This window comes from Takifugu flavidus, chromosome 20 (genome assembly GCF_003711565.1).
Source record: "Takifugu flavidus isolate HTHZ2018 chromosome 20, ASM371156v2, whole genome shotgun sequence".
Taxonomy (NCBI): Eukaryota; Metazoa; Chordata; class Actinopteri; order Tetraodontiformes; family Tetraodontidae; genus Takifugu; species Takifugu flavidus.
This window is the reverse complement of record NC_079539.1, coordinates 1,636,471-1,654,361: the sequence shown is the minus strand read 5'-3', so window position 1 is coordinate 1,654,361 and position 17,891 is coordinate 1,636,471. Positions and strand designations below refer to the sequence as shown.

General features: G+C 46.0%; 1 protein-coding gene across 8 annotated transcripts; it reads left to right on the top strand.

Annotated features, from left to right (window-relative positions):
• Positions 1–4,415: 4,415 nt before the first annotated feature.
• fubp3 (far upstream element (FUSE) binding protein 3) lies at positions 4,416–16,266 on the top strand. 8 transcript variants are annotated; one of them, XM_057019801.1, is made up of 19 exons: positions 4,416–4,603; positions 6,500–6,629; positions 8,178–8,208; positions 8,431–8,480; positions 8,613–8,684; positions 8,997–9,054; positions 9,249–9,411; positions 9,698–9,796; positions 9,883–9,987; positions 10,072–10,174; positions 10,320–10,420; positions 10,615–10,744; positions 13,097–13,257; positions 13,529–13,602; positions 13,711–13,787; positions 13,948–14,004; positions 14,177–14,230; positions 14,301–14,428; positions 14,522–16,266. In XM_057019801.1, exons 1-19 carry the CDS (start codon positions 4,508–4,510, stop codon positions 14,528–14,530), a joined length of 1,698 nt encoding a protein of 565 aa, XP_056875781.1. In that variant the 5' UTR covers positions 4,416–4,507; the 3' UTR covers positions 14,531–16,266. The 8 variants fall into 8 exon arrangements, with proteins under 8 accessions (XP_056875781.1, XP_056875780.1, XP_056875784.1 ...); XM_057019800.1 differs by having other exon boundaries at positions 14,174–14,230; XM_057019804.1 differs by having other exon boundaries at positions 4,417–4,603; positions 6,500–6,605; positions 14,174–14,230.
• Positions 16,267–17,891: the final 1,625 nt, after the last annotated feature.

The following is a 17,891-nucleotide window of genomic DNA, read 5'->3' as shown; positions in this document are numbered from 1 at the left end:
AAGACTTTTCCTGTCTCCTGTTACAACCAAAACGTCGCCACACAACGTCCACTAACATCGACTGGAGCGGAATCAAAAGGCTCTGTGGAGCGAACGAGAATCGATCAACTTTGCAGGTGGATTTAGTTACTCTCCTCAGGTCAACAGCTGAACTTGTGGTTAGTTGAACCCCCCCCCCCCCCCTATCCCCTTTATTTGGGATCAATAAAAAGTAAAATATTTCACAAAAAGTCCTGTGTTGCAAGTGGCTTCCAAACTCAGATCGTGGTTATTGTTTGGATATTTCCGCCCATTTGCCGCCATCTTCATCATCATTAGATCTCTTCAGGCAGCAGAGGTGCAACCTGCTGATCTCAGATCAATAGATTTATCTCCCTCATTTTAAAGGAGGCTTGGCTCCTGTTTCTCCCATTCCCCCCCCTCTCCCGGGGGGTCCACTGGTGGGTTTTGTTTGCTGCCACTCACTCTTATGTTCTTCGATCTGTTGGCGTTTGAGGTGGTGAATGGCCGAGAGGCCCATCAGGCTCACGCTGGCCGGTGCTGCTAGTTTTGTCTGCCCTGCTCTCAGGAAATCCCCTGGACAATCTAAATGTTTAATAACATTGGTTATTTGGTTGTTATGGCACGAGTTATGATGGACGGTAATGTGTACGTTCTTTCCGATTGTGCTTGAATTACACCGCTGGGTATGCAGCCTGTTTGGGCTGGGTGTTTAACTGGCCTTCAGATAGGTTTTATGACATCATTTAAACTGTTTATGAGCAGCAAGCTGATCGAATGTGCGCTAATGCCGGCTGCACCTTTATAAAATGCAGCCCAGTCTGTGAGGATGTGTGGAATAATGTCATTTCCAGACATTTCCCATGTAACAGTCTGTAATACAGCAACGCAATGCAAAACTCAACAATGTCGCCTCCTAAATGTTTGACTCCTCGTACCAAATGAGCACGTTTTGGCTCCAGTTGATCGTTTCTTATCACTTTTCACAGCACAGCAGTACGTTAAGGGTTTATCTTGAGGGTATGTTCAACAGCAGCAGGATCCATCAGAGACAGAATCCACTTTTAAACCCCCCCAGACCCCAAACAAAACAGGTTTAAAGTGCTGTTGTAACACTGCTCGGCTTTGAGTGAATAAAAAGAAAAGAATATTCTGGCCCACCAACTGATGCGCTTTTATTTCTCTTTGACTGCTGCTTGGATTTGAACATCTTTGTGTGTCATCAGACTCTTTTCTGCAGCTTGTTGTGTGGTCACAACAGAAGAATTACCAGGAAAACACTTTTTGTCAGCTCTCCGTGCCGAGAGCGCACAAACAAGACCATTTAGCTATTATTTCCTCTCAGTCGCAGAAAGGCAAAAGAATGTTTATCGGGGGGGGGACGGTGAGAGAGGAAGAAAATAAAGACAGGTGGATAAAAAGGAATGGAGAGAAAAGGGAGGAGGGGGAGTTATTGGAGCCCTGGAGGGGTCACGGTGTCCCGGCGGAGAGAAATAGTGGAAAACATCCGTAATTTTCACTGCAGGATCCTGTGTAATTGAGTCATTTAAAATACAGATACAGAGCAGAATCAAAGCAGAGAGGCTGGAGGAGGGAAGAGCAGAAAGTGACAAAGCAAAAGTGGCATCGATGGGAGAAAGGGGGGGGGGACAAGGAGCAAATTTATCCCATTCGGCTGTCACTCTCCTCTGTCAGGCAGGATGATCCCTGTTAGCGGGCTGTTTGTGTGTCCTGGTGACGCTCTTCTCCTCTCACGTTTCTATCACATTTTAACTCCTGTTGTTATTCCAGCATCTGGTTTTCTTCACCCCTCTGAAGCAAACCTAATCCTACCGCCACCACGGACAAGACAAGGTTGATAACAGGTTGGGGTGTGAAAGTAAATCCCAATTACTCTCCATGTTAGTTAATTGATCCTATACGGCACAAACTCCGTGTGATGGATTTTTTAAATTCTTGTTTTAAGCTGGGGGGGGGGGGGGTTGTACTGTAAATCAATCATGAGACAGCCTAACAAAAGAATCAATAGTGACACCTCAGAGGAAAAAGGTATGAGTAAATGAATAAGTAAGCAACCTAGCAAACAGTAGCGCCCGCTCTGTCTCGGCTCTTTAATGTTTTTAACATTTCTCCTTTCCCCAGTTTCAACTCCAAATATAGTTACAGCCTCTGCACTCAAAACACCATCTATTTCTTGAACCCATGGCGATTATAGAGCAATTACAGCTTCATAAAGCCATTTCATTGCAGATTGGAGGATAAAGTAGGAGGTAAAAGCTCAGTTGCTAAAAAAAATAAGATAAAAAAAGATGGGTCAATATTGGCTTTTTTCTAGAAAATCATGATGGTCCAGCTGGGTGTGTATTCCACTTGGCTGACCACAAAAACATCAGAAGCAATCCGTACAAAATGAAAGCCAACAGAAAAAAAGGTTCAATTACTTCTTTTGCATATTTTCGATTGCTCGAAGTCTTTATTCGAAGTGCTCATGTGCACTCAATTGTCGAGAGGCCCCTCCGGTGAACCCTGGGAACGAGTGCTTGTGTTCTACAAGAGAGCGATGCAGAGGAAGCTGAATTTGTCTTTGACACTCGATCGGCCTGCGGTGGTAACCGCAACACACACTCGCGTACGCACACAAATGCAAGCACACAGTTACTCAGTTCCCATTGTTTGACTGGCAGGAAGCCAGACACCCACCTACATTAACTGACTTCATCATCTGTTTGACTCAATGGTGAAGGCAGAATTTATTAGAAATCCTCAGCGTGTGTGTCCGTGCTCGCATGTGTGTGTGTGTGTGTGTGGCAGCGCCCCGTCTGACTTCCCCTTTGATACCAGAGCTCTCAAATGCTTTCCCAGCCACCTTGAACTCATTGTACAGCACATGGTAGCAATATGTCGGAGGCCAGTTCATGCTTCACTCATGTTAAATTGGAGGTCTTCATCCAAAAGTCTGGAAACAGCCATCGTCTCCCAACTGATTTGTCTGCTTGGAGAGGTGCTAACATGCCCAGAGGCTGACAGACTAGGAAAATAGTGTTTAAGACGCCCCACACCAACACACTTGTCTTCAGCTTTAGGTCAATCTTGACAGGTCAAGTAGAATGAAGCGTTAAGACACGATACATGTTTTTAAATATATAAAAGTTCCACTGAATGTTAAACAAAAAAAAACAATCATTGTTCTAAAGGCAGGTCATTACATTTAATTAGAATAGAATTCATCTTTTTCAGCTTAACTAGAGAGAGAACTTGAATCTTGACTGTTTATTCCTTAAGGTCCTGATATCTGCTGTTCCAAACTTGGGGGCAATTTATGGAGCAGGAACTGTTTTGCATAAAGAGTTTGGAAATTTAAAACAATTTCACTGTCTTCTGTCTGGGTACGGGCATTTTCCAGATGTGCAGTAGATGTTTCCACATGTGCAGCTCCTGCTCGGATTGTGTAGCAACAGAGAGAATTTTCCTCTTTTGTTGTTTTAGTCAGTGAACATTGCAAGATTTGGACTTTTTTTTGTTCTTTTTCTGTGAGCACTGAGTAAATGTACAAAGAATGGTGATGAAATAAACACAGATTTGATCGTTGAATGTAAACTTTTTGCAGTCAAGATGAACTTTAGCTGAAGTCTGGAACACGTGATCTTTACCATATTATGATCTGGGTTTCCGGCCTTACAGTCACTTTCAGTTGCTTTTTTGCTTGTGGTGTCTTTCCATGTTCAGTTTTGTCTTCAACAAATGCAAAGTTGCTGTTTTGTCTATGATACCAGATGACTAAGAACATTGAAGACACTGGGGACATTGAAGACAAGTCTGTTTCTTCGCCTTCCGAATCTTTAATAAGGTAAATTTACCTGTGTGATTTGGTTACTATTTTTCTGCCGTTTATTTTTTTGCTATGTTTTGGCTCCAACCTGTTGCTCTTGTTTCAAGGAGCTCTTTGGGTCCGTTTTTCCACCATTGACCGGATTCATATTGAGGATATCGATTCAAAACTTGAAATCATCCAGAAAGTCTTAAAACGCTTAATTTGTCTTGAATTAAGAGGCCACCCCATATAAACAGGGCATTGCATGCCAGATGGACAGCTGAAAAACACTGTTAATTGCAATAAAGAGAAATTATTTCCAAATTCATTAAGAGCTATCTTGACTGGCCTGACATTACGACACAATTCTTTGTGACTTTTCCCCCAACATGAGACATTTAGTTTTTTTATTTATTTTATTAAACCTTGGTGTTTGTTGTATAGCATATATATTCTCTCTTTTTTTTTAAAGTAAACTATTCCACCCGTTTTGGCAACAAAGACACAATATAGCACAGGTTTTAATGACTCTTAGCCCTTATGCTAATATCCCAAATGAATCACGTGGGTTTTATTAGCAATGGCGGCTATGATGCCGTCAACTCGCGAGATCGTCTGGCTCGCGGAGCTGAGGCTTGGCACGTGTGCTGTTCCTGTTTTTTTTAAGTGCGCTCTCACTCTCAGCTGCCGAGGCGTATGGTGATGATGGCAGGGCTGGTTCAGGAACAGGCCTCGGTGGCTCAGCCCGGATCTAAAGATGACTTCGCAGACACTATACGCCGAGTGCGACAGGTAAATGTCGACCAGCGAACACGGGGTCGGTAGTTTCGGTCGACAATCGGCGTACTTGCATGTGGAGCGGTGCCGAATTTTGGTCTGGCACCCGGGGAACCTACAAACTACTCACGCTCACAGCGAGCTAGCACGCTAACTTTAAATAGCCGAGACGGCATAGCTGAGGGAGCAGATTATAGTTTACACGGCGGAGAGGACGCGGTAACTACACGTTTTAGAGCCGCTCAGATGCGTTAAGGAGTTGCGCCCGTTTGAGATAACGTATAACCTCCCCGAAAAAGAAGTTTCCAAGTTTCACCAGTTAAGACGGCGCTGCAACCTGTTGTCAACTGACAGAAGTTGTAGCTAGCCTAGCTTCCCAACTTGGCATCCCAAGTTTGAGATCCAGCAGCTCCTAAAAAAAGCGTGACACCAATATTAAATTCGACATCGAGTCCCCACCGCCGGGCTGCCCGACACACACGCTCGCTTGTCGGGTTCGAATTCACCAGCTAGCTTAAGTGAAACTGGCTGTTGCCTGAACTAAATACTTTGAGCTCCGCCGGTAATCAAACGCACAATACCAAGGTTCTGAGCCGTGAGTTTCTTTTATTTGACTATGAAACACGCTGCAAATTTGAGATTTGAACCAGTCTTGCACATATGTGGTACATAATGCGTCAGAGTAAGCTAGTAGCACTCGGGCTAGGTGGCTAGCTTGCATGGTATGCATCATGACTGGCTGCGTTGGAGTAAGGCCATGTAAGTAAAGGTAACGTCATCGGTTCAAATACCCCCCTCCACCCCCGCCGAGCACACTTGGACTCTTTTCTCCATTGGCCTGTGTAAAATACCTGGCAAATCTGCCCCTCTCTCTTTCCCTCTACCCCAGTTAGTCTCATTTTACCCAGACAAGTTAGCAATGCCTGTCATTATACAGACAGGACTGTCTCGACTATACAGTGAACATACTGAAATCACCCATTAAAGGAGTTGACTGCTATATTTCAACATTTGTATATTCATTTGTGCACCTGTCCATGTGTCATTATATTTTTCTCGACCGGCTAGATGTTTTCAGAAGCCCAAAGGTTGGAAATCTACTGACTGCTGTTATTTAATATCTTGTTTGTATGTTCTCACAGCAAAGATTGCATTCAATAAGTAAGTTGGTCTTGGAAGGCGGTTTAGGCCGCAGTGGTGTTTGCCCAGAGGCCTCGGTGGACATTGAAGGTTTTCTACCGTAGGATAGGTTTTCCACGAGGTTTCCTGGGCTGCACGTCTGTAAACCAGACCCAACGGTTATGTAAGCAAGCAGTCGATGCATGTCAGATGAATATTTATGTTGCAGCAGCTACTTCAACAGTAGTCTCTTTGACCTTTTTAAGTAGGACCGCAGAAATATGTAGAGGTAACGAGAGGTTGTTAATCACCCGTTACCTGCATCTCATTGATGAATTGCAGAAGCGACATCTTGGAAACACCAGTTTAGCTGTCTAACAATAGTTCTGTTGTCACATCGGATCCGTGGGCTTTTACCTCCTCCCAGGAGTTTGTGACAGCCATTTGACTGAGCAGAGTGACTCCAAAGGTTATGAACAGATTGACTTGGATCGTTTTTCATCCAAATTACGTATCTATTGATTGTTCTCTTTGAGGTAAAAGCCATCTCGTAGCCTCGTACATCTTCCCATACGTATTAATGCAAACTGGAAACTGCTGTTGCTGCTCTTTATGCAAAGTAACAGATTTAAATATCCATTACTGCACAACATGAGCCTCGACGACCTGCAGCTGTCGTTCTAAATTAGGGGCGAGACACTTCTGATCGTCTGCTTCATCAGTTTCTTGTTTTCCGTATTTGGCAATAAGAGGTGCAGAAACTCTTATCGCCTTTGTCTGTTGTCTTTTCAGATGGCAGCCAAGATGGGAGACCAGCCCAACATGAACAGCTCCTCTCCGGTCATCGACCCTTCCCTGTATGGCTTCGGAGGCCAGAAACGCTCCCTTGACAATGGAGGTCAGCCATCCGCACATACGCCAGGCAAAAACCTTATCTTGGTCCTGACCGTTCTATAGCACTTAGCCTGAAACGCAGACCCAAGGACAAAGTATAGTTTCTGTAAAACGGCCTTATTGGTCACGAGTGGCGGCGGCGCCCACACCTTCCCCGTCAGGGCTGAAGTGACCGCAGCTGTTGAGTCGGGCTGAGCCGCGTGGTGTTGAGCCGCCACATGGAGGAGCCATCCCCTCATTATCTAAATGAGAGAAGGGCTCCTCCGGCGTGGCGCTTGTCTTCTGAGACCACTGAGCTGGACCTCGGGGACGACCGTCGCCTCTCGGGGAACTTGGTCTCGTACCAAAGTGGTGGCGCCGGAGGCGTGTCGGTTTGTGTTCATGTTGGATTCCAGTTTCCCCAGTTAATTTCCCCGATACCAAAGGCAAATGGAGGTTTCGTGCTGTTGAGGTGAGAGTGACGCCGGGCATCGGCCGGGGTGCAGCTCAGTGAATGGTGTCACTTTTAGTGAACAAAGGCTATTTTCTTCTGGGGGAAACTCAACATTAGAGTGGTTAAAACGGTTATAAAGCACTCTGAAATGTGGAAAAGGGCCGTTATCAACTCCAAACAGGCCTCAACGACCCTGAGACTGCAGCTGTTTTCCAAACGGGACCTTTAACTTTAATCTTTTGGCTGTAGGCGGCTCTTCCGCTTGCCCATTTTTTATTTTTTAGGTTGTTTAAAATTGAGCGAGTCTGCAGTAAAATGGGCCTTCAGTGACTCGGCACGGCTGGCGTTTGCGTGGTTATCTGACGCGGTTGTAGCGCGGGCGCGTCTGATCGCAGCGTCCTGGAAAGGCATCGAGAATCGGACCCGTTTTACAGCCTTGAAGTGGCAACAGTTGTCATTAATCCCATCCTCTTGTCAGTTATTATAGTTCAGACTCGAATGCATGAATAAATCGCACGCTTCTCCAATCTCAGAATGTTTGATGCTCCGTTTGCTGTTCACAGCAGTTTGTCCTTTAGTTTCTTTGTCAAGGTCGTCCCCAGTTTAAGTGGGCAATGCCAGAAAATGTCCATTTGTGTTTTTGCTAGCTCTTCCCATTAAATGTATACATTTTGTTTCCGTCTTGTCCTTGACTGAGCTCCCCTGTTTTATATTCATAGCCGCTCCGATCTCGAGCTTTAACCCCGGCGCCTTTCCAGAAGAATTGAAATCGTAGCAAACGAGCATAAAATTGATGGAAGCTGCTAGATATCAATTCCGGTTTTGGCGTCCACGCCGGCCCAATCCTCCGCTGACCCTGCAGGACCTTTATTCTGCGCTACCTGTCAAAATTCAATCGAGGAGCAGCAGCCGCTGACCCAGCTTCTGCCTCTCTGTCTGAAGGGCTGTGATTGAAACACTCGCAGGCCTGATTACCGTGCTGCCCAAGGCCCCCCGCCGAGGGTCAGACACGAACACGACAGATTGGCAGCGCCGCCTTTGTCCCCTCACTCAAACATGTATTTTAATGCATTTGTTTTCAACTCTGATATCAAATGGCTTCTCCCGTGCTAATTGGGTTCTTTTTCCGTCTCCTCTCAGTAGGGAACCACCTCGGTTCAATGGTACATCAAAGGTGAGGCAGTTTTATTTTAATACGTTTAAATGGTTTCACTGCGGCTCGAATAGTTTTAATGTTTGCTTCACTTTGAGAATCGGTTATTTGTATAAACTGAGCTCGCTCAATCAGCCGATTGGGGAGGATGTCGCACCTTTTGACTCGTGCAGTCATTTGCGTCCGTAGCTGCATTATTTTCTCGGGTCTGCCAGTTATTGATCCCATTCTAATCCCTTTCAGGGCTCTGGCAACAGAAGACTTCAAAGTGCCTGATAAAATGGTCGGATTCAGTAAGGAGCCCTTCAGTTCATTATTTTCAGCATGAATGTCATCATCAGTATTGATGTTTTACTCGGTGTTTGGGTCACTGCCTCAGACCCCTGTCTAAATTCAAAAAAGGCTTAAATCTGTCTCATTCATAGTCATTGGAAAAGGAGGTGAGCAGATCTCAAGAATTCAGCTGGAATCTGGATGTAAGATCCAAATAGCTTCAGGTAAGTTGTTCAGAACATTCTGGAAGTATTTTTCTTCTTGAGTTGGTGCCATTTATGGGTTCGAATGAGACGAAAACCCACTCGCACGTTTGCCAAAAGGCAGTTTGAAACCCTTGAGGTGTCTGTTAAATCCCTGGAAGTTGCACTTATTTCACAGCTATTCAAAGTTGTGTCCATTTTGTTGTCCACATTTTAAAGTTAATTCACCAGAGGTCTCAATCAGACCTTTGGAATCTGGTCAAATGGGACTGAGCGCTTATTAACGGTCTTTGTTTTGGACAACAGTAACGTCTCGTCGTTGTTCTGTTCCAGACAGCGGAGGCATGTTGGACAGGCCGTGCACCCTGACAGGCAGCCCGGAGAACATCGAGTAAGTGTCTCCTCTGAGCCCGGAACCATTCCGTCAGTTTGCACACGAGGTTTGTCAAGTGTGTCCTGTTGTTGTGTCGCGCTGCACCAACTCAAGGTCCCTTCTCACCTCTCCTTAATCACTCACCGAGTCACTGAACGCCTCATTCACACATGGCAATGAAAATATGTAACCACCCCCCCGCCCCCGAACAGGCTGGCCAAGAGACTGTTGAACGAGATCGTGGAACAGTGTCGTTATGGCCCCGGCTTCCACTGCGACATGGACGGCAACGGCTCCATCCAGCAGATCCTCATCCCTGCCAACAAAGTTGGCCTGGTCATCGGCAAAAAGGGAGAGACCATCAAACAGCTGCAGGTGTGAGCATGACGAGCACTTCCTGTTTACTCCACCCCACTAATGTGGCCGTCTTGAAGATAGCGGTTGAATTATTCTGCTGCCTCTAAATGACTGAATAACCCACAGCAGCAGGAATCTATCAGACTATCAATTTCTCCTAAAATTGCTGGCTAATATCATGAGCTTGCATCACCTGTTACAGTTTTGCCAGGACACATTTGCAATAGGATGCTAGGATTTGTTGTCGAATAATGATTAAATAATCCCTTTGGCCTCCGTTTCTGGTCTGATTGCACCCCTCCAGGAGAGAACAGGAGTGCAGATGATAATGATTCAGGATGACCCCCTCCCCACTGGAGCCGATAAGCCCCTGAGAATCACCGGGGATCCCCAGAAAGTGCAGGTCAGTTATGGGGAGCTTTGTCTCTGCCCAGTTTTAGGCCTTTTTAGGTGCAGCCCTTTAAATCTAGACGTCTGCGTCCGTTCCAGCAAGCCCGTGAACTCGTGGTGAAGCTCATCAGAGACAAGGACCAAGGAGACTTCAGGGTTGGCAGAGCAGACTTTGGATCCAAGATGGGTGGAAGCACTCTTGATGTAAGTGATGCCCTTCTGTCTCTCACTTTAAATATTATTCAAATGATTTTAGTTGTCATCTTAAAATGGCCACATTCCGTCCAGGTGGTTGTGCCTAGATTTGCTGTTGGAATCATCATTGGCAGGAACGGCGAGATGATCAGAAAGATTCAGAACGATGCGGGTGTCAGGATTCAATTCAAACAAGGTTAGATGCTGAAATAAGGCCTTTATTTTTGCACAGCTGCTCCTTTGTAGTGTGGAATCCCGAATGACTTTCACTTTTAATTCGTACGTGTCACACAAATGTCCACGTGTGAGCGCACTTGCAACCTCTTTTGTTTGTGCTCCAGATGACGGCATCAGTCCAGAGCGTGTTGCTCAGGTGATGGGCCAGCTCGACCACTGTCACCATGCGGTCCATATCATCAATGAACTGGTTCAGACTGCTCAGGTCTGTTTGTGTCCTGTCCCTCGTCTTTGTCTTAGTTGAGAAATTGTAGAGAACATGAGACGTTCAGGGAAAGAATTCTCATTTAGCTGAGTTTGGCTAAAGCAACGCAGCTCGATAAAAGTTTAAAATTCAAATTTCATTACAAGTGAACTACACAAAGCATTTGACCACGTGGTTTCCTGCCTTTCGCACAGGAGCGAGATGGTTTTGGGGGCGTAATGGGTCGCCGAGGACGAGGTGACTGCAACATGGGAGGTTCTGGAGGCCTGCAGGAGGTGACCTATGCAGTACCAGCAGACAAGTGCGGACTGGTCATTGGCAAAGGTGAGGAAAGTGTCCGGCGTTCCCCGTCTCTAGGCGGTGACATTGTCTCCCTAATCTCGCTGTTATTTGAATAAAAACATGAATGGTCCCTATAAGAGTATATATTCATCTGAGCAGATTTCCTTTCCCATTTCAATAACTGAATGCCGTTGGGTCTTCCACCACTGCGTGAAACTGATGAGAAGAGGGGGACAAGTGACCACCCTCCTATTCTCTCTTCAGAGCTCATGTATACAGCACAAGTGGCATTCATTGGCTTCACTAAAGGCTTAATGACGGGGATAATGCGTGTAATGTGACATTAATTGTTAAAGGTGCATAATAACAGCTCTCAATCATGTGGAAGGCTGCCTGGCATCTAATGAGGGTCTTTCAGCCCAATAGAGTGCAGCGACGGAATGAATAGGAGGAATTAGCTTATTGGCTATTCATGCCCACTCTATTGCCAGCTATTTAAAAGTCATTGACCACTGCAATGGAAGGAGCTGTGAGTGTGTGTGGCGTGTGCGTGCAGGTTGCCTTGGTGTGTGTGTGCGTGTGTGTGCGGCGGTGGGCGGTGTCACAGGGGGCCTCTTTACCTAAGATAAAAACATGGCAATAGAAATGTCAAGTGGCTTTTGTGCATGTAGTGGGCTAAGGGATACAAATAAACCTGGGCGTTGCGTCCCCCTCTCTGTGCATTAGCATATGAAGTGGACCAATATGGCGGTGGGTCTGGGTGCTGTCAGCCGTCGCTTAAAGGGTGCAGTGATTAATATCTTTACGATGCCATATGTAGCCCGTTGCCCCTCCGTTCTGACCCCCCCTACACACACACACACACAAAGCTTGATGGAAAAAGCCACCCACCATCGCGATCACACGTGATTACAGGCATGAATTTAGTGCAGGAATCAGCAAAAGGATCCCTAATTTTTAATCGGAAGGCTGGTTTCGTAGCAGCAGCTACGGCCGGCGACCGAGCCTCGTGCACACTGCTGACTGCTTGGTTGTTATCAGCTGCGTTGATACGCTGAACCTCTGGGGGGGGGGGGGGGGAAGGAAGCGTTGGTACCATCAACTCACCTACCGAGCTCGCTACCGCCAAGTCAGTCGCCTGGTTGCTACATTGTCGGGTGAACGTGGCCTAAAATGGTCCCAACTCCAAGATCCTTTGATCTTTTTTATTTTTAACCAGGCAGATGAGGACAACGGTTCTCGCTGTGGTGAAGAAGAACTTTATTTGCCCGCTCACATTCATGTGCAGTCAGAACGGACTTTTAATAGAAGCTTTCTGAACAATAGTGAGTGTGTGTGTGTGTGCATAGATTTTGGTTATGTTTATGTTCAGGAGCGCACATTTTTGGACCCCCCCCCCCTTCCCCTCCCCTTCAAAATGTAAATGGCAACTTAATGTGGTATAAATTAATGCCTCTTGCCCTTGAGGTCTTGAGTTTTCCCCCCACCAGCAGCTAACTAGTCCTTTTGACTTTGCCGTCAATGCTGTCACCAGTTGCACTTTTGTCCCCCCCCCCCCCCCCCCTTTCTCCAGCTCAGTAAACCAGTCCCATTAATAAGGCCTGTATTATCTGTCCTCACTCAGACCAGTCCATGAAATGAATAGTCCGGCTCTTCATTGCTCTCTGCTGTCTGACCAGAAGAGCTCATAATGGCTTCATTAAGGCAGAAGTTTCATTTGGTTGACAATGGGTTAATGGCCCATGTGCAGTCTGTTGGCAACAAGGAATAGGGCTGCGGGAGGGGAGAGGGTTTTGATGAGCGTTTTCATTCAGGGGTCAGCCAGGGTCACTCCAGTGTCAGCCACAAGTGAACAAATGTGTAATTGATGTCGGGCCAGCCCCGGTGTCCCCTCGGGAAGCACCCTCAGCTTTTTTTATTTTCGTTCAGATGGGCACTGCAGAGGGAGGGGGGGGGTCGAGAACTATGTGCCCCCCCCTTCACAGCGGACGACACCAAGTCAAGAATGAAAAGGGTAAAAGAGACAAACGATATCCCAGAAGGAGGATACGCTTCAATTTCGTCTCTTTTCTCCTGCCAGCTATGTTTCATTTCTCCCCGCTGGTGTAATTGCTCTCCCCACACGTCGGGAAGTTGGCATCTGACGCCCTGGAGGGGGGGGGGGGTGCAGGAGATGTCTCCTTTTGTTTACTGATTTGCATGGATGTTAGCACAGAATGGCAGATGAGTGGGGAGACGCATGCCAGCGTTCCCAGAAGGTAGAACGCCGCTTCAGGCGAGCGAGGTGGCGCGCCGGGCGACGCCGACTTCTCCGCGTCGTCATCGGCGCCAGGACTTTACACCGCTAACGAAGCACCCGTTTGTGAAAACGCTTCTGATCCGATCATTTCCCAGGTGGAGAAACCATCAAGAACATCAAAGAGCAATCTCGCGCCCATGTGGAGCTGCAGAGAAACCCGCCGCCCAACACTGACCCCAGCGTGCGCATCTTTTCCATCCGCGGCACCCCTCAACAGTTGGAGAAGGCCCGTCAGCTGATCGATGAGAGAATTGGGGTAGGTGGTCCAGCCCCCCCCCCCCTCCACCTCGGCCATTGTCCGGTCTGATATTCATGAGCATACGTGTCAATGCGGGGAGCCGCTGGGGTGAGGCTGGGCTGCCGTGGTCCTGGTGGCGAGCAGGATGTCGCCAGAGGTTAAACGTGAAGAATCCATCAAATGGACTTAATGGAGTGCATCGGTGGCTGGCCCTGCCCTTTGACCTTGCCTGTTGGCTCCCTTTAAACACAAGTGTGGTGGTCTCTCACTCGCCTCTCCTCCCATTTAGGGTCCAGTCATGGGGGGCAACAGCAGCTTTGGTATGAATCCCTACAACCAGGGACCAGCCACTCCTCCTCAACAGTAAAAATGTTTTTTTTAAAATCAACTTTTCATTATTTTTACACTGTTTTGATGCAAAATCAACGCCGTCAGGAGAGAATTGCAACAAAGTTGCCGACTCTTTTTCAGCGGTCCTCAGACGTTCATGACCGGAGGTTGGGGCACCTTTTTCCAGATCTGGCAGCCTCAGGGCCAACAGGAGCATAGTGAGTACATACATTAAACCTCCTCCCTCAGACACAGGTGCTAATTTTATCCTCCTCGCCACGAGATGAAGCGGTGGCCGACTAGAGCAAAGGATGAGGAAAAAGGACCAAATCAGTCCCACTCTCAGTAACTGGTGGCGCTGTCTGTGTCTGGTTTCAGCTCACAATGGGTCCCAGACGGGCCAGATGGACTGGGAGCAGTATTATAAAAAGCTCGGCAAGTGCCATTCAAGCATGTCAACGTAGAAACGAATGGTGGACGGGGCGTTTTATGAGCATAAATCCTCCGGCAGTATAAAAAGCTCTAATTTAGGATTTGCATTTTAAAAGAAATTTAAAGAAGAACCCCCCCCCCTGCAGGTTTTGAACGGATCTCTCTCTTCCAGCAGGTCAGCAGAACCAGGCGGCCCAGAGCAGCGCTCCTGAATACAACAAATCCTGGGGTCAGTGTTGGTCATCCAACATTAGTGACCAGCTCCAACCCGCTTGTGTAACTTTGGCCCTGTTTTCCAGGCCAGACAGCAGGTCCTGGATCTCAGCAGAACTCCAGTCCCGACTTCAACGCCTGGGTGGACTTCTACCGGCAGCCCATGGCCTACTTCAACCAGGGCACGCCGCAGACGCAGGCCCCCAGTCTTCAGGTGAGAGGCGACCCTTTAGCCTTCCGGGCCCTCAGATCCCGCAGCAGCAGCCGGTTTTCTTACCATTTTCCTTGTTGTTTCTGACCCCGACAGGATCATTAGGAGACGGCCCGGGTGAAAGACTTGAATTAGAGGATGAAAACAACCCTTTTTATAAACAGGGGGTTTTAGATTTGCAGCGCCTTGCAAGACTTTTCTTCTTAGTGGAAAAACACTAGCTGTAGAATGACTTATGATAAAGTAATATTTCTAAAAATCAGGAAGATTTATTTGTTACTAAATGCTTGTGTACACTGTTATTTTATAGACAGTATCTGGGATCCCTTTTTGGACTTGAGAGCCGTTTTGTTTTCCTGTATTTTCCTGTCTCTGACTCGGATTGTTGCGCCAAAACGAACCCAAACGTTGTAACATTTCACACAGAAATATGTTCTATTTTTGCTAGTTACGTTGAAACGAGACCATGGTCGTGCGCTTAGCAGTCTTGAATACCGTCGTCATGTCGTAATGTTTAAAAAGAAAAAAAACTGTTTAAAATTTTTCCTTTTTATGCGATTCAGTGAGATGAAACTGTGATGTTTTGTTACAGGAAATGTATTTTTGTTACAAAGCTTAAAAAAGAATAAGAATTCACGTCAGCCAGTGGCAATAGTTCTAATTTAATTCCTCTCGTGCGTTGTATGCTGTGTGTTTTTCATTGCCATTTTATTGTCCTCTGGTTTAAAAGAAAAAGGTGCAATATCTTATTTCTCTTTTTGAAACAAAGATGGGTTTTCTAATATTTTTGACAGACTTTTAACTTGTAGTTTTAAGATATTTGTTTTTGTCTTTTCAAATGGAAATGTCATTGATAATTTATTACAATTATCTGATAGGATTTAGGGGGATGTTGCAAATAGCTTTGTTGCCTTTGCTACCTTGTAAAACTGTATATATGCTCATATATTTGACTGTTAATTTAAAATGTTTCATGCATACTTATATAATTTGTTTGCCCTGCGAGCAGCGTCGCAGGAAAAATTGTCCCTCATTTTCTGTTTTTCATGCTGAAAATGCTCAAAGATTATGAATGTGTGATTTGAAATTCGATGTTGCATCTTATTTGTTGAAGAAAAAACAAAATGAACTTTTTTTTTGTGTGTTTGTTTGTGTACCTGAACTATTCAAGACTGCTAAGCCTCTGAACTTCTACCTGTGTAATGATTAATGTAGTATTTTTATGTTTTAACTATAATGATCAAAATCTCGTCTTATTTGGTACCTCCCAGTCCGCCGGGGCGTTCGGCGTCAGTGCTAATAACTTTTAATTTTCGTTTTTTATTTCATTGTGATCTAATATAAATGGTATAAATGATGCATCGTTATGGACAGATGATTCTGGTATTAATGTAATTTCTTAATGAAAAGGGATATAATTTGAAAATATCAACTATGGTGTTTTGTTTCCTTTGTGTACAGTTAACCATATAGTGGTATTAAAAACCCCAACATCCAGACTATATTGTGCAAATGTTGCGGCTGATTTTTCTGTTTGACATAATTCTAAACATTTGGATGTCTTTTGTTGTACTAAAGAAGCTTTCTGAGAGCTCTATTGTGTACATACTAACGGATGCTAAACATGGAGGATACGATAGGCCAACTGTATGTTTTCATGTTTTATAAGCTGAAAATATATTTTCTATAGTCTATTTGCCAGTTCTCAAAACTCCAATAAATTCTGCGCAGGCCAGACTTGTGGTCGAGTTGAAGTGTTAACGGCAAGACTGGCGGCTGCGTCCCGGTTAATACGGATTGCTGCTTTTGTACAAGTCAGAAATAAACCTGGTTCAACTTTTGATGCCGTTTGTTTGTCTCCAGTGTCCTTGAATGCCTCCGATTAGCCGTCATGGAGAAAATGGGAACGCTTTGGTTGCTCTTCCCGGGTTTGGGATGCTGATGTCGCATTTTCCCCGACAGGAATTCTGAGTTCTCGGAGTTCTCTGCCCCCTCCACCCACATGTTAACTGTCCCCCAGCAGCCTGCTGCACGGAGCCCCTCCAGCTTTGTCACAGCACATCTTTGCGCGCAGCGGGGGGGGGGGCGATGCCGCTGCCGCGGCGGACCGTGCGCGGCCCCATGCAGCCCCCGCATTGATGCGCTGCAGCTGTTTCCAAATCCAGCCCTTGATTTTGATCCTCTTCCATCTTTTAAATATGGCCCCAAAGGGAACTTCAGTCTCGGTGGTCTTTTGTGTTGGTGCAATAGTTCAGTTGTCCAGATCATTCAGAGGAGGTTAGGGGACAATATCAATAAAGCTCCTTATTGAATATGTTGGGCTCTTCTTAAATCGCCCTCCTCTGGGGGTAAATTAACGCTTTAGCACCACGTCCAGTGGAAAGTGGTCTACACACGCCTGAATGCACGTTTATTTGTGTAAAAACACACAGTTAAGAGCTGGGTAAATGGTAAAGATTTGCATTTTTGGCAATTAGTCCTATAGAATATAAGCAATGACGCATCCGTTGGGAGTAGATCTGTGTTCCAGTTTATTCAGGAATGACGATGAGGCCTTAAAACAGTGACACTGTCACAGCAGTTACACAACAAGCCTGACGTGATCTAAACACAAAGAATTCGACAAAACCCTTTTTTTAAATGCAGGAAACGCTCAGCACATGTGGCCAAATTTGTTTCCAATAAACATTCTTTTGAAATAATTATTCATTCCCTTGTAAATCAAATTAAAGTGGCCGCTGATTCGTCCTGGATGAGCCTCCACCCACCTACAATCGGATCATAGCAGCGCTTTAATAATTGCTGTAACCGGATCAATGTCTTTGTCACATTTGCTGCGTGAATAAAAAAACACACACACACACACACACACACATACACACTTCCAGCGCCTCAGGTGTCCTGTCACCTTCTGTCCGGGGCAGCCGGAGAGTGGGGGGGCCAGAATAAAAGGCGTGGACGGGGGGGGGCAGCACCTCTCTCACCTTTGCAACAGATGAGCAGATCCTCGGGACCGCGCACGCAGCGGCGGCTACCTTAATCTGCTTTTAATGACGCTGCGGAGGAGCCCTGGAGACACGGTGCGGGTGCGTGCGTGTGTACGTGTGTGTGTAAGTGTGTGTGTCCTGCGTTTTAAGGAGAGATGCATATATTCATTTTGCTAGAAGTAACAATGATCCTGCACATATATATATTTAAAAAAAAAAAAAAAAACGAAACCAAACGCGCAACGAGGAGCGAAATTTCCCCAACAAAAGAACGAACCTGCAGCCGGTTTCTCACTCTCAAGACGTGAAATTTCCACATGCGTCATTTTCGGATCATCCAGTCGAGTTCGTCCCTCCTCCCCCCCCCAGGCCGTCAGTTTCTCCCTTTTTGAGCGTGAACTTTCCTATTTAGCCACAAACAAATGCCCGCCTTTGATTGGTTTCCCAACGGCTCTTTGAAATACAACAATTACCGAGTT